General features: G+C 37.0%; 1 protein-coding gene across 1 annotated transcript; it reads right to left on the bottom strand.

The window, feature by feature from the left end:
• Positions 1–15,171: 15,171 nt before the first annotated feature.
• On the bottom strand, positions 15,172–16,362 carry LOC146364232 (uncharacterized). Its single transcript, XM_084916738.1, has 2 exons — positions 16,357–16,362; positions 15,172–16,032 (listed from the first exon to the last, which is right to left on the bottom strand). Exons 1-2 carry the CDS (start codon positions 16,360–16,362, stop codon positions 15,340–15,342), a joined length of 699 nt encoding a protein of 232 aa, XP_084772864.1. The 3' UTR covers positions 15,172–15,339.
• Positions 16,363–17,115: the final 753 nt, after the last annotated feature.

The following is a 17,115-nucleotide window of genomic DNA, read 5'->3' on the forward strand; positions in this document are numbered from 1 at the left end:
TCAAATCCTTCATCATCCATAAGTTGTGATGGAAAAATGTCTGCAAGCGTGCAGGAGCCCATTTTTAGAGACAATCATTCCTGTGTTATAATGCTCATTGAAGTTTATCAGGTCAGACGACCAACAGATGATAAGAAATATAATCTTACTAATTATTAGAGTTGAAAAGTACTTTGCTAAGCAAAATTCAATGAGGTTAGGCTGGAGATTGAGACGTTAACATAAAAGGGTCAGTTGGTGATGCATGAAAAAAAAGAATTTCTTCTAAAAATCTATTGGAGAATTCTGATTGTAAGAAATGAAAAATATTAAAACAGTGAAACTGTTAAAAAAAAGTGAAGGTTTTGTGCAGCTGGGTGTTGCAGCCCCTTTAGAGGAAAATGGAAACTTGGTTTCATGAGGTTAAAAACAAACACTGGGATGATCCAGACACATTTATTGTTTCTTTAATCACCACAATAGTTTCAGTTTGTGCTAAAATCTCTTAAAAAGCTGTTTTGAGTGATAAGTTTGGCTTTAATGTGTTAAGCTTGCATTAGATAAGACAATGTACCACTGAACACAGGAGGGATTATTGCTGAAAATGGGTCTCTGAACACCTCTGTAGATATTCTATTAAAAATCATTCATGATTTGTGATCAGTGTTAATATTAAGCATTTATATGATTATTTTTGATAAATTGCTGTGATTCAATCTGAAACCAAATTTGAGTCTATTCTGAAAACAAGACATTTCTAATTCACCTCAGACTTTTGAGCTGTAGTCTACATTGTAATGATAGTGTATGGTTATTGATTAGAGCAGATGATATGAGGCTATCAGGAGAGACTGTTAAAAAGTTATGAGCTGTCTTGATGCAGAGAAAGTGGAGTTTGTCATCCTGGAGCTGTTGCCAAGATTGAATGATGCTCTGGCTCTGTGGTCAAGTTCAGACATAGGCTTTAAGCAACCATGAGCCACTGATAAGCGTGATAGATTAATAAGCATGTATAAAGTGGACTTGTTAAACAGCTCTGATAGGAGAAAGTCAATGAGCACGCAATAAAGTGGACTTGTTAGGGACAGTTTACCATCAGCCTTGATAAAGTTTAACTTCATTTGTATTGAAAGACAGACTTTAAAGAAGATTCTTATTTGAAACTGGTGATAAAATCCAGGTCAGATACAGTTACATACAAGCATACAGTACACACTACTGCTCAAAGGTCAGAGGTCAGTTAGAAAAGACCCTGATTTTAATAGAAAATTGGCTTTAATGCAACATCACATGAAGTTTATCAGTAATGTTTCACAGCTTTAATCAAATCCTTCATCATCCATAAGTTGTGATGGAAAAATGTCTGCAAGCGTGCAGGAGCCCATTTTTAGAGACAATCATTCCTGTGTTATAATGCTCATTGAAGTTTATCAGGTCAGACGACCAACAGATGATAAGAAATATAATCTTACTAATTATTAGAGTTGAAAAGTACTTTGCTAAGAAAAATTCCATGAGGTTAGGCTGGAGATTGAGATGTTAACATAAAAGGGTCAGTTGGTGATGCATGAAAAAAAAAAATTTCTTCTGAAAATCTATTGGAGAATTCTGATTGTAAGAAATGAAAAATATTCAAATAGTTAAACTGTTAAAAAAAAGTGAAGGTTTTGTGCAGCTGGGTGTTGCAGCCCCTTTAGAGGAAAATGGAAACTTGGTTTCATGAGGTTAAAAACAAACACTGGGATGATCCAGACACATTTATTGTTTCTTTAATCACCACAATAGTTTCAGTTTGTGCTAAAATCTCTTAAAAAGCTGTTTTGAGTGATAAGTTTGGCTTTAATGTGTTAAGCTTGCATTAGATAAGACAATGTACCACTGAACACAGGAGGGATTAATGCTGAAAATGGGTCTCTGAACACCTCTGTAGATATTCTATTAAAAATCATTCATGATTTGTGATCAGTGTTAATATTAAGCATTTATATGATTATTTTTGATAAATTGCTGTGATTCAATCTGAAACCAAATTTGAGTCTATTCTGAAAACAAGACATTTCTAATTCACCTCAGACTTTTGAGCTGTAGTCTACATTGTAATGATAGCGTATGGTTATTGATTAGAGCAGATGATATGAGGCTATCAGGAGAGACTGTTAAAAAGTTATGAGCTGTCTTGATGCAGAGAAAGTGGAGTTTGTCATCCTGGAGCTGTTGCCAAGATTGAACGATGCTCTGGCTCTGTGGTCAAGTTCAGACATAGGCTTTAAGCAACCATGAGCCACTGATAAGCGTGATAGATTAATAAGCATGTATAAAGTGGACTTGTTAAACAGCTCTGATAGGAGAAAGTCAATGAGCACGCAATAAAGTGGACTTGTTAGGGACAGTTTACCATCAGCCTTGATAAAGTTTAACTTCATTTGTATTGAAAGACAGACTTTAAAGAAGATTCTTATTTGAAACTGGTGATAAAATCCAGGTCAGATACAGTTACATACAAGCATACAGTACACACTACTGCTCAAAGGTCAGAGGTCAGTTAGAAAAGACCCTGATTTTAATAGAAAATTGGCTTTAATGCAACATCACATGAAGTTTATCAGTAATGTTTCACAGCTTTAATCAAATCCTTCATCATCCATAAGTTGTGATGGAAAAATGTCTGCAAGCGTGCAGGAGCCCATTTTTAGAGACAATCATTCCTGTGTTATAATGCTCATTGAAGTTTATCAGGTCAGACGACCAACAGATGATAAGAAATATAATCTTACTAATTATTAGAGTTGAAAAGTACTTTGCTAAGCAAAATTCAATGAGGTTAGACTGGAGATTGAGACGTTAACATAAAAGGGTCAGTTGGTGATGCATGAAAAAAAAGAATTTCTTCTAAAAATCTATTGGAGAATTCTGATTGTAAGAAATGAAAAATATTAAAACAGTGAAACTGTTAAAAAAAAGTGAAGGTTTTGTGCAGCTGGGTGTTGCAGCCCCTTTAGAGGAAAATGGAAACTTGGTTTCATGAGGTTAAAAACAAACACTGGGATGATCCAGACACATTTATTGTTTCTTTAATCACCACAATAGTTTCAGTTTGTGCTAAAATCTCTTAAAAAGCTGTTTTGAGTGATAAGTTTGGCTTTAATGTGTTAAGCTTGCATTAGATAAGACAATGTACCACTGAACACAGGAGGGATTATTGCTGAAAATGGGTCTCTGAACACCTCTGTAGATATTCTATTAAAAATCATTCATGATTTGTGATCAGTGTTAATATTAAGCATTTATATGATTATTTTTGATAAATTGCTGTGATTCAATCTGAAACCAAATTTGAGTCTATTCTGAAAACAAGACATTTCTAATTCACCTCAGACTTTTGAGCTGTAGTCTACATTGTAATGATAGTGTATGGTTATTGATTAGAGCAGATGATATGAGGCTATCAGGAGAGACTGTTAAAAAGTTATGAGCTGTCTTGATGCAGAGAAAGTGGAGTTTGTCATCCTGGAGCTGTTGCCAAGATTGAACGATGCTCTGGCTCTGTGGTCAAGTTCAGACATAGGCTTTAAGCAACCATGAGCCACTGATAAGCGTGATAGATTAATAAGCATGTATAAAGTGGACTTGTTAAACAGCTCTGATAGGAGAAAGTCAATGAGCACGCAATAAAGTGGACTTGTTAGGGACAGTTTACCATCAGCCTTGATAAAGTTTAACTTCATTTGTATTGAAAGACAGACTTTAAAGAAGATTCTTATTTGAAACTGGTGATAAAATCCAGGTCAGATACAGTTACATACAAGCATACAGTACACACTACTGCTCAAAGGTCAGAGGTCAGTTAGAAAAGACCCTGATTTTAATAGAAAATTGGCTTTAATGCAACATCACATGAAGTTTATCAGTAATGTTTCACAGCTTTAATCAAATCCTTCATCATCCATAAGTTGTGATGGAAAAATGTCTGCAAGCGTGCAGGAGCCCATTTTTAGAGACAATCATTCCTGTGTTATAATGCTCATTGAAGTTTATCAGGTCAGACGACCAACAGATGATAAGAAATATAATCTTACTAATTATTAGAGTTGAAAAGTACTTTGCTAAGAAAAATTCAATGAGGTTAGGCTGGAGATTGAGATGTTAACATAAAAGGGTCAGTTGGTGATGCATGAAAAAAAAAAATTTCTTCTGAAAATCTATTGGAGAATTCTGATTGTAAGAAATGAAAAATATTCAAATAGTTAAACTGTTAAAAAAAAGTGAAGGTTTTGTGCAGCTGGGTGTTGCAGCCCCTTTAGAGGAAAATGGAAACTTGGTTTCATGAGGTTAAAAACAAACACTGGGATGATCCAGACACATTTATTGTTTCTTTAATCACCACAATAGTTTCAGTTTGTGCTAAAATCTCTTAAAAAGCTGTTTGAGTGATAAGTTTGGCTTTAATGTGTTAAGCTTGCATTAGATAAGACAATGTACCACTGAACACAGGAGGGATTAATGCTGAAAATGGATCTCTGAACACCTCTGTAGATATTCTATTAAAAATCATTCATGATTTGTGATCAGTGTTAATATTAAGCATTTATATGATTATTTTGATAAATTGCTGTGATTCAATCTGAAACCAAATTTGAGTCTATTCTGAAAACAAGACATTTCTAATTCACCTCAGACTTTTGAGCTGTAGTCTACATTGTAATGATAGTGTATGGTTATTGATTAGAGCAGATGATATGAGACTATCAGGAGAGACTGTTAAAAAGTTATGAGCTGTCTTGATGCAGAGAAAGTGGAGTTTGTCATCCTGGAGCTGTTGCCAAGATTGAACGATGCTCTGGCTCTGTGGTCAAGTTCAGACATAGGCTTTAAGCAACCATGAGCCACTGATAAGCGTGATAGATTAATAAGCATGTATAAAGTGGACTTGTTAAACAGCTCTGATAGGAGAAAGTCAATGAGCACGCAATAAAGTGGACTTGTTAGGGACAGTTTACCATCAGCCTTGATAAAGTTTAACTTCATTTGTATTGAAAGACAGACTTTAAAGAAGATTCTTATTTGAAACTGGTGATAAAATCCAGGTCAGATACAGTTACATACAAGCATACAGTACACACTACTGCTCAAAGGTCAGAGGTCACTTAGAAAAGACCCTGATTTTAATAGAAAATTGGCTTTAATGTAACATCACATGAAGTTTATCAGTAATGTTTCACAGCTTTAATCAAATCCTTCATCATCCATAAGTTGTGATGGAAAAATGTCTGCAAGCGTGCAGGAGCCCATTTTTAGAGACAATAATTCCTGTGTTATAATGCTCATTGAAGTTTATCAGGTCAGACGACCAACAGATGATAAGAAATATAATCTTACTAATTATTAGAGTTGAAAAGTACTTTGCTAAGCAAAATTCAATGAGGTTAGACTGGAGATTGAGACGTTAACATAAAAGGGTCAGTTGGTGATGCATGAAAAAAAAAGAATTTCTTCTAAAAATCTATTGGAGAATTCTGATTGTAAGAAATGAAAAATATTCAAATAGTTAAACTGTTAAAAAAAAGTGAAGGTTTTGTGCAGCTGGGTGTTGCAGCCCCTTTAGAGGAAAATGGAAACTTGGTTTCATGAGGTTAAAAACAAACACTGGGATGATCCAGACACATTTATTGTTTCTTTAATCACCACAATAGTTTCAGTTTGTGCTAAAATCTCTTAAAAAGCTGTTTTGAGTGATAAGTTTGGCTTTAATGTGTTAAGCTTGCATTAGATAAGACAATGTACCACTGAACACAGGAGGGATTATTGCTGAAAATGGGTCTCTGAACACCTCTGTAGATATTCTATTAAAAATCATTCATGATTTGTGATCAGTGTTAATATTAAGCATTTATATGATTATTTTGATAAATTGCTGTGATTCAATCTGAAACCAAATTTGAGTCTATTCTGAAAACAAGACATTTCTAATTCACCTCAGACTTTTGAGCTGTAGTCTACATTGTAATGATAGTGTATGGTTATTGATTAGAGCAGATGATATGAGACTATCAGGAGAGACTGTTAAAAAGTTATGAGCTGTCTTGATGCAGAGAAAGTGGAGTTTGTCATCCTGGAGCTGTTGCCAAGATTGAACGATGCTCTGGCTCTGTGGTCAAGTTCAGACATAGGCTTTAAGCAACCATGAGCCACTGATAAGCGTGATAGATTAATAAGCATGTATAAAGTGGACTTGTTAAACAGCTCTGATAGGAGAAAGTCAATGAGCACGCAATAAAGTGGACTTGTTAGGGACAGTTTACCATCAGCCTTGATAAAGTTTAACTTCATTTGTATTGAAAGACAGACTTTAAAGAAGATTCTTATTTGAAACTGGTGATAAAATCCAGGTCAGATACAGTTACATACAAGCATACAGTACACACTACTGCTCAAAGGTCAGAGGTCAGTTAGAAAAGACCCTGATTTTAATAGAAAATTGGCTTTAATGCAACATCACATGAAGTTTATCAGTAATGTTTCACAGCTTTAATCAAATCCTTCATCATCCATAAGTTGTGATGGAAAAATGTCTGCAAGCGTGCAGGAGCCCATTTTTAGAGACAATCATTCCTGTGTTATAATGCTCATTGAAGTTTATCAGGTCAGACGACCAACAGATGATAAGAAATATAATCTTACTAATTATTAGAGTTGAAAAGTACTTTGCTAAGCAAAATTCAATGAGGTTAGGCTGGAGATTGAGACGTTAACATAAAAGGGTCAGTTGGTGATGCATGAAAGAAAATAAATTTCTTCTAAAAATCTATTGGAGAATTCTGATTGTAAGAAATGAAAAATATTAAAACAGTGAAACTGTTAAAAAAAAGTGAAGGTTTTGTGCAGCTGGGTGTTGCAGCCCCTTTAGAGGAAAATGGAAACTTGGTTTCATGAGGTTAAAAACAAACACTGGGATGATCCAGACACATTTATTGTTTCTTTAATCACCACAATAGTTTCAGTTTGTGCTAAAATCTCTTAAAAAGCTGTTTGAGTGATAAGTTTGGCTTTAATGTGTTAAGCTTGCATTAGATAAGACAATGTACCACTGAACACAGGAGGGATTAATGCTGAAAATGGATCTCTGAACACCTCTGTAGATATTCTATTAAAAATCATTCATGATTTGTGATCAGTGTTAATATTAAGCATTTATATGATTATTTTGATAAATTGCTGTGATTCAATCTGAAACCAAATTTGAGTCTATTCTGAAAACAAGACATTTCTAATTCACCTCAGACTTTTGAGCTGTAGTCTACATTGTAATGATAGTGTATGGTTATTGATTAGAGCAGATGATATGAGACTATCAGGAGAGACTGTTAAAAAGTTATGAGCTGTCTTGATGCAGAGAAAGTGGAGTTTGTCATCCTGGAGCTGTTGCCAAGATTGAACGATGCTCTGGCTCTGTGGTCAAGTTCAGACATAGGCTTTAAGCAACCATGAGCCACTGATAAGCGTGATAGATTAATAAGCATGTATAAAGTGGACTTGTTAAACAGCTCTGATAGGAGAAAGTCAATGAGCACGCAATAAAGTGGACTTGTTAGGGACAGTTTACCATCAGCCTTGATAAAGTTTAACTTCATTTGTATTGAAAGACAGACTTTAAAGAAGATTCTTATTTGAAACTGGTGATAAAATCCAGGTCAGATACAGTTACATACAAGCATACAGTACACACTACTGCTCAAAGGTCAGAGGTCACTTAGAAAAGACCCTGATTTTAATAGAAAATTGGCTTTAATGTAACATCACATGAAGTTTATCAGTAATGTTTCACAGCTTTAATCAAATCCTTCATCATCCATAAGTTGTGATGGAAAAATGTCTGCAAGCGTGCAGGAGCCCATTTTTAGAGACAATAATTCCTGTGTTATAATGCTCATTGAAGTTTATCAGGTCAGACGACCAACAGATGATAAGAAATATAATCTTACTAATTATTAGAGTTGAAAAGTACTTTGCTAAGCAAAATTCAATGAGGTTAGACTGGAGATTGAGACGTTAACATAAAAGGGTCAGTTGGTGATGCATGAAAAAAAAAGAATTTCTTCTAAAAATCTATTGGAGAATTCTGATTGTAAGAAATGAAAAATATTCAAATAGTTAAACTGTTAAAAAAAAGTGAAGGTTTTGTGCAGCTGGGTGTTGCAGCCCCTTTAGAGGAAAATGGAAACTTGGTTTCATGAGGTTAAAAACAAACACTGGGATGATCCAGACACATTTATTGTTTCTTTAATCACCACAATAGTTTCAGTTTGTGCTAAAATCTCTTAAAAAGCTGTTTTGAGTGATAAGTTTGGCTTTAATGTGTTAAGCTTGCATTAGATAAGACAATGTACCACTGAACACAGGAGGGATTATTGCTGAAAATGGGTCTCTGAACACCTCTGTAGATATTCTATTAAAAATCATTCATGATTTGTGATCAGTGTTAATATTAAGCATTTATATGATTATTTTGATAAATTGCTGTGATTCAATCTGAAACCAAATTTGAGTCTATTCTGAAAACAAGACATTTCTAATTCACCTCAGACTTTTGAGCTGTAGTCTACATTGTAATGATAGTGTATGGTTATTGATTAGAGCAGATGATATGAGGCTATCAGGAGAGACTGTTAAAAAGTTATGAGCTGTCTTGATGCAGAGAAAGTGGAGTTTGTCATCCTGGAGCTGTTGCCAAGATTGAACGATGCTCTGGCTCTGTGGTCAAGTTCAGACATAGGCTTTAAGCAACCATGAGCCACTGATAAGCGTGATAGATTAATAAGCATGTATAAAGTGGACTTGTTAAACAGCTCTGATAGGAGAAAGTCAATGAGCACGCAATAAAGTGGACTTGTTAGGGACAGTTTACCATCAGCCTTGATAAAGTTTAACTTCATTTGTATTGAAAGACAGACTTTAAAGAAGATTCTTATTTGAAACTGGTGATAAAATCCAGGTCAGATACAGTTACATACAAGCATACAGTACACACTACTGCTCAAAGGTCAGAGGTCAGTTAGAAAAGACCCTGATTTTAATAGAAAATTGGCTTTAATGCAACATCACATGAAGTTTATCAGTAATGTTTCACAGCTTTAATCAAATCCTTCATCATCCATAAGTTGTGATGGAAAAATGTCTGCAAGCGTGCAGGAGCCCATTTTTAGAGACAATCATTCCTGTGTTATAATGCTCATTGAAGTTTATCAGGTCAGACGACCAACAGATGATAAGAAATATAATCTTACTAATTATTAGAGTTGAAAAGTACTTTGCTAAGCAAAATTCAATGAGGTTAGGCTGGAGATTGAGATGTTAACATAAAAGGGTCAGTTGGTGATGCATGAAAAAAAAGAATTTCTTCTAAAAATCTATTGGAGAATTCTGATTGTAAGAAATGAAAAATATTAAAACAGTGAAACTGTTAAAAAAAGTGAAGGTTTTGTGCAGCTGGGTGTTGCAGCCCCTTTAGAGGAAAATGGAAACTTGGTTTCATGAGGTTAAAAACAAACACTGGGATGATCCAGACACATTTATTGTTTCTTTAATCACCACAATAGTTTCAGTTTGTGCTAAAATCTCTTAAAAAGCTGTTTTGAGTGATAAGTTTGGCTTTAATGTGTTAAGCTTGCATTAGATAAGACAATGTACCACTGAACACAGGAGGGATTATTGCTGAAAATGGGTCTCTGAACACCTCTGTAGATATTCTATTAAAAATCATTCATGATTTGTGATCAGTGTTAATATTAAGCATTTATATGATTATTTTTGATAAATTGCTGTGATTCAATCTGAAACCAAATTTGAGTCTATTCTGAAAACAAGACATTTCTAATTCACCTCAGACTTTTGAGCTGTAGTCTACATTGTAATGATAGTGTATGGTTATTGATTAGAGCAGATGATATGAGGCTATCAGGAGAGACTGTTAAAAAGTTATGAGCTGTCTTGATGCAGAGAAAGTGGAGTTTGTCATCCTGGAGCTGTTGCCAAGATTGAACGATGCTCTGGCTCTGTGGTCAAGTTCAGACATAGGCTTTAAGCAACCATGAGCCACTGATAAGCGTGATAGATTAATAAGCATGTATAAAGTGGACTTGTTAAACAGCTCTGATAGGAGAAAGTCAATGAGCACGCAATAAAGTGGACTTGTTAGGGACAGTTTACCATCAGCCTTGATAAAGTTTAACTTCATTTGTATTGAAAGACAGACTTTAAAGAAGATTCTTATTTGAAACTGGTGATAAAATCCAGGTCAGATACAGTTACATACAAGCATACAGTACACACTACTGCTCAAAGGTCAGAGGTCAGTTAGAAAAGACCCTGATTTTAATAGAAAATTGGCTTTAATGTAACATCACATGAAGTTTATCAGTAATGTTTCACAGCTTTAATCAAATCCTTCATCATCCATAAGTTGTGATGGAAAAATGTCTGCAAGCGTGCAGGAGCCCATTTTTAGAGACAATCATTCCTGTGTTATAATGCTCATTGAAGTTTATCAGGTCAGACGACCAACAGATGATAAGAAATATAATCTTACTAATTATTAGAGTTGAAAAGTACTTTGCTAAGCAAAATTCAATGAGGTTAGGCTGGAGATTGAGACGTTAACATAAAAGGGTCAGTTGGTGATGCATGAAAGAAAATAAATTTCTTCTAAAAATCTATTGGAGAATTCTGATTGTAAGAAATGAAAAATATTCAAAGAGTGAAACTGTTTCACACAGTAGAAATTTGTATTCATCGTTTATATTGGTTTTTTTTCTGATTTTAGTGTTTATTTGTGAGTGTAGTTTTTATTTGCATGATTTTATTCTGTTTGTATCACATTGTTTCAGTGTGTTATTTTACATTGTTTTAATCCACTGTGGATTGGCTTGGCAATGGGACAAATTAGCTGATAGTGATCACATGTTGAGGCATGGGTGTGTCCAGAGGTGTCCTTTCAGCTGTTTAAAGGTCGTATTAAAAGGAAGCAAGCTGAGCACTGGGAGGAGAGAGGCCCTAGATTGGAAGAGGAACGCATGAAGGCCAGGTGGAAAAGAGGGAGCCGCTGCGTGATCGTGGGGGGTGCGACGCCTCGTCTGGAGACCGGTCAGCGTGATGTGGTGACCCAGTCCCGACAGCAGGAACGGCGACAGTAGGAGACAACGTGTGTGATTGACATCAGGACAGATGTATACTGCCTGCATTTGTGAGTAGTGTCTCACTGTTGTTCACTGGGTGCAGCCGTGTTGGGAGAGTGTCGCCATGGTTATAAGCCAGGGCAGCTTCCGGGATGATGGTTCTGGCTCCTATTTGTTTTTACTTATAGGTGATGACGTGAGGGGAGCCGCGGTGGTATCGAGCGACGGACTCCAATGCAGAATGCGAACTGGGTTGGGATGTGATGGACCCAGTTGACGGACGAGACTGGGACAGGAGGCTCCTCGCCTGCCTGACACGAGGCTGGCGTGGACCCCGCTCAGCAAGAGGAATTTCTGTCCAGCTCAAGAACACACAAGGAATATTTGTCCTGGGTTGTGGGACTGGGTGGGATTTCTGTGCATGAAGAGAATTGTATTTTGACCAGTTTTAGAATAATCTTATCCAGTCTCAGTGGGAATTTTAGCATATCGAGAATATTTCATTGTATACTTTATTTCTTAGTATCTGGTTTGTTCTATTCCTGCTGTCCACCTCGTGGAATAAACATGAATGAAACAATACTTTCCTGTCAAAAACAATATTTTAGTCAGGGCTAGCGGAAAGTTTCATATATATCATGAACATCTTTCCTCTTTGTCTTCCTATAGTTTCGTTTCATTTTCTTACCCCAACCGGTGGAGGCAGATGGCCGCCCCTCCCTGATTCTGGTTCTGCCGAAAATGGAGTTTTCTTGCTCATAGGGGGTCATTTGATCGTTTGGGCTTCCTCTGTATTATTGCACAACCTTTATCTTACCATATATTTCAAGTTTATATGTTGTGAATTGGCTTGATTTAAATCAAATTGAACTCATTCAATTAAAACCAAATATAACTTGTAATCGAATCTATTCAAATGTAAAGTCATCTCACTCAATTTGTACAACTAGCACTGAAACATACACTGACATCCTCTGTTTCCCAATTAGCAGATCAGAGGTTGCTGTTTTATTCATGACTCAATACTTGAATGGTTTTAATAAACATTTAAAAAGTACATTGCTTCATTGTATGATTAATTCTTTGTCTGTGTCAGTCCTTAATACACACATGTATACAATAATTCTAGTTGCCACAGTCTCCGGAGATCCTATGCTCCCTTTTCTCATACTTTTCTTCACTGTTTACCTCATTTTGCGGAATAAAATATATATTTTTGTAAACAATGACTTGTTTTGGGCCATTAAAAAAACTGTCTCCATATGAGGACGTACTTGAAGAGAAAAAGTCACCACTTTGCATTTTACAAATCAAGTAAACAAACACGGGGCTGTTTATCATATAACTAACTTTTAGGTCTGTGGGATGGAAGGACAGGAGCTTTAAATGTTGTGCCTCCATAATTATTCTAGAGTCTTTACATTGTTCAGCGCCTGCTGTGATTTAGTGCTACATACATAAACTTGAAATGAATGAATCCACCTGTTCACAGGAGATCACAGGAAGATGACACCAAACATCAGAAGATCTTATTGTGCGCCACAGGGTGGTTTCTTGGGGCTAAAAGCACATAATAAACTACAGCAGAAGCTCACATAAAGCAGGAAATAAGCAGGCAGCACTTGATCTGCTAATGCACGTTTCCCACTTTTATTGTTGCCTCATTCACTAACAGTTCAATGGTGCAAGATTACCATACACAGAATTAGGATATCTGCATGACACATCTATGCTGTACAGCTAATGGATTATAATTATTACAAATACAGTAAACATATTTACATTTTAGTTCAAGCTCCATACAACATAGATATTTACAAAGCATGAAAATGAAACCGGTCTGACAAATAATAAACAGCGTTAATGACGTTTTATTTTTATTTTCTTTTGGTGAACAAATCTGAAAGGGGGCGGGGTTAACTGATATTAATTGTCAGAGGGGGAAGGTGGAAAATATCATGGCTAGTTTTGTTTGAAAGGCATCAACAGAAAAATAAACACACAGAAAAAAGTGATGAGGTGAAGAAAGACACAATAAGTCTGCTGTCGTTTTAGATGTCACCAGCTACTTTGTATAGTCCTATATCTCTGATATTAGAAAAAATTAAAATGAGTTCAAATACACCTTTATTTTGATAGAGCTCAGATGGATGCCTCGCATGACTAATGAGTAGATCTCCTCCAAAAAAATAACAGACTTCTAATTCACTCAAACCGCTTTCTAATAAAGAGGAAGCACTAATGTAACTCACCTCCTCAGTCGAGCTGCAGGGGTTACATGTTAGGTCTGCTTTTCCTTTCCCCCCTCTCTTACATTCAAAGCCTCTCTTAGTTCACACTAGAACAGGCCGCCACACCATCATTTGGTTTAATATGAGTGGAACAACTAAACCGCACAGACTTTATTTGATCAGTTAGTTGAACCTTTTATTAATATGTGCAAAGAGCTGCAAACTAATATTTAAAGATTGCAAACAATAAATACACAATCCAAAATAAAAACACCTCTGCAAATGCAGTGGAAACGTTTGCTCTGGCAGCGCTTCGCATCAACATGTATATGAGGTACATTGCACTTTTCAGACTTGATCTGTGCATAGGTGCATCTTTGATGTGCAGCTCAGAGATCCACAATCCAGCACGTTTCTGTTTCTCTGACCGTCAGGCTGGCTGACCCGAGGTCACGTCAGAGCTTTATTTTTTATCTATATGTAACAGACAGTTGGTACCTCTCCTTCCATCCATTTCATACGACACAGCAGGCAGACTGCTGGTTGGTTGACCAGAGTTTTTCAATACCTTTCTGCATTAACACATCTCGAGAGGCGTAGGTGCCAAAAAGTGAATCCGAAGCCGAATGTAGCAGCTGCAGCACGGCACACAGAGCAAATATTTTCATGGGGTAGTATCAGAAATAAGACCTTTGAATATGTAGTCCCTTTAACTTCTTTCCTTCTATTAAACCATTCATTCATTCTTTTTCCTTAAGTCCTTCTAACCTTTTCACTGTGTTTTCTTTGCGTCTTTACAAGAAGAGTGTAAAGTTAATAGCAGTAAATGTCAAGGCTTTCTGATTCTCAGTGAGATAGAGCGAGCTAGAGGAGCAGAGAGGAATGTGTTAAATGAGGGTTAACTACCACACTGATCCCAGAACAGACTGCATGTACAAATCAAGTTCTCTCCTTAGTTTGTTTTCATCCTCCTAGTCCTCGTCCTCATCTCCTTGTAACCCTGTTTTTTTTCCTTGGGATGAAAAAGCAAAAAGGGGCCCAAATCTACTCCTGCAGGAACAATCGGTCATTGTTTGTTTTTTAAACTGCTGAGATATGAAGCGATCCGCGCTTGTTTGTCTCTAGTTAGTCTGCAGTTTTTATGTTAACACAAATGCATGAGTATTTTACTGACTCACTAACTGACACTGGCACTTTCGGGGGTTTAGAGGCGGCGTATGTACACAGATTGAGGAGGATCTAAGTATGACGTGGATGACAGTGGAAATCGGGCGTGGCCCTCCTGTCAAAGTTCATTCCCACTTTGAGTTTTTGTTTCAGAGACGGTTCAGCCTGATGCAAATTCACTGCGAGAAGAAAAATACCCTATAAATCTATTAGCAGCTATAGTTTAGGTAGCAGAGCGTAAACTAACACGTCACTTGGAGATGTAAGCTGTCTGATTTGGTTCATTTTTGTTTTTTGTTTGAAACTGAGTAAACCTGGTCTTCTCCTGAGGACTGCTGCAGGTATCATGCGAGCATGTTAATTTAATAAAAAACCAACAACAAAAAAACCCAAAATAGAATGAAACTCATTTCAGGAGACAAATAAAACTGATAGAGGCAGGGGCAGACCCAAGACAGGCTGAGAGATTATATCTCCCGGCTGGCCTGGGAACGCTTTGGTGTTCATATTCATATTAATATTCTTATTCTTCTATGACAAAAAGTACAAGTGTTCATTTAAGGAAATAAACAGAGCAGTAAGAGATATTTTTCAATTTTTTATTTTTTTATTTTTGATTTGCCGCCAATTACATGTTTTTATTTGTAATTTTTGTAGTGCTCCCTACTATGTGAACCCCTCACCTGATGTTTTATGTTTATTAGTTTAGTTTAGATTCTAAACTATCAACCCCAACAATCGAATGATCTCCTTTAATAGCAAGCGCTTGGCAACGGTGGAAAGGAAAAACTCCCTTATAAAAAGGGAGAAACCTTTGACAGAACCAGGCTAAGAAAGGGGCAGCCATCTGTCGTGACTGGTTGGGGGGTGAGAGGCAGAGGAAAAGAAAAAAGAGAGCACATGTTAGCTATATGTTGCTCACATTGCCTAAAATGAACAACGTATGGTTTTCTGGACTGTTCATTTCCTTTCTTGGAGAAATGAACTCCGTTGCGCAAAAAAATGGAGTTGTCGAAAAACCTGATATGCGGATGCTCAATAATCACTCCATCGAAGCGGTCGACAGCCTTTCTAATGCTGGCATTCACAGTCTTCCTGTCCTTATTGATTTTGCCTGGATTTCCATATATCCACACTTGACGCTCGTTGATGGATGAATATGCAATTGTCATTGAGGGGGACTCTGTGTGCAATTGCATTAATTCCTTCTCAATGACAGAAGAAAGTTTATAAGCAGAAAAGAGTCCCAAATCATTGCCCCCAGCATGGATTACCAGTATGTCAGGTGGGCTCTGTGTGGATAGCTCCTTATAAAAACGAGGAAGGACTCCCCACCAGCGCATTCCTCCTTTGCCAAACCACTGAACTTTGGTATTAAGTCCGAAATTTTCTCCGAAAATCTCTTTTGCTTCACCCTCGGCTCGTCTGATGTAACTGGACCCAATGATCCACACACTTGTTTCTCTCTGGTCTTCTGGGCTCTCTTTCTATTTCGGTGTGTTTTCACAGGTGTTGGTATCACTCAAGGCCGTATCGTTTGTTTTCTGACGTGGGAGTCGGATAGTCCTGGACCAGGGACTTTTTTGGATGCTCTGTGTCACTACTGCTTGTTCTGGCCTCTTGTTGTCTTTCAGTGTGTTTTCAGAGGTTTTGGTATCACTCAAGGCCGTATCGTTTGTTTTCTGACCTGGGAGTCGGATAGTCCTGGACCAGGGACTTTTTTGGCTGCTCTGTGTCACTGCTGCTTGTTCTGGCCTCTTGTTGTATTTTGGAGTGTTTTCAGAGGTTTTGGTATCACTCGAGGTCGTAACGTCCATTTTCTCAACTACGTGTTGGATAGTCCTTGACGAAGAACTTTTCTGGATGCTCTGTCTAACTGCTGCTTGTTCTGGCCTCTTGTTGTATTTTGGAGTGTTTTCAGAGGTTTTGGTATCACTCGAGGTCGTAACGTCCATTTTCTCAACTACGTGTTGGATAGTCCTTGACGAAGAACTTTTCTGGATGCTCTGTGTCACTGCTGCTTGTTCTGGCCTCTTGCTGTCTTTTGGTGTGTTTTCAAAGGTTTTGGTATCACTCAAGGTCATATTGTTCATTTTCTCAACTAGGAGTCGGATAGTCCTTGGCGAACAACTTTTTTGGCTGCTCTTTGTCACTGCAGCTTGTTCTGGCCTCTTGTTGTCTTTTGGTGTGTTTTGAGAGTTTTTGGTATCACTCAAGTTCATATCGTTCTTTTTCTGAACTTGGAGTTGGATAGTCCTTGAAGAAGAACTTTTTTGGATGCTCCGAGTCACTGCTGTTTCTTTTTTCTCAGTGTCTATTCTCATCCTCTTTCTCTCTGGAGAGTAGCTCTCAGAGTTGTTTTTGCTGCCTTTGGAAATCTGACTGTATTTTCTTTTCAACACAGTTTTTTCTTCACAGATTCGTCTTTTTTTCCTTGGTGGAGAGCAGCTGTCGTCACTTCTGCAATTCTGTGCAACATAATTCGGGCCTCGCTTCCTCTTGAGTGGAAGCTGGAAATGTGTTTCATCAGAATTTGGCTCTGGATTTTGGTGGTCCATTGTAGTAAAGCC

This window comes from Perissodus microlepis, chromosome 20 (genome assembly GCF_051167445.1).
Source record: "Perissodus microlepis isolate ML-2025 ecotype Zambia chromosome 20, ASM5116744v1, whole genome shotgun sequence".
Taxonomy (NCBI): domain Eukaryota; kingdom Metazoa; phylum Chordata; class Actinopteri; order Cichliformes; family Cichlidae; genus Perissodus; species Perissodus microlepis.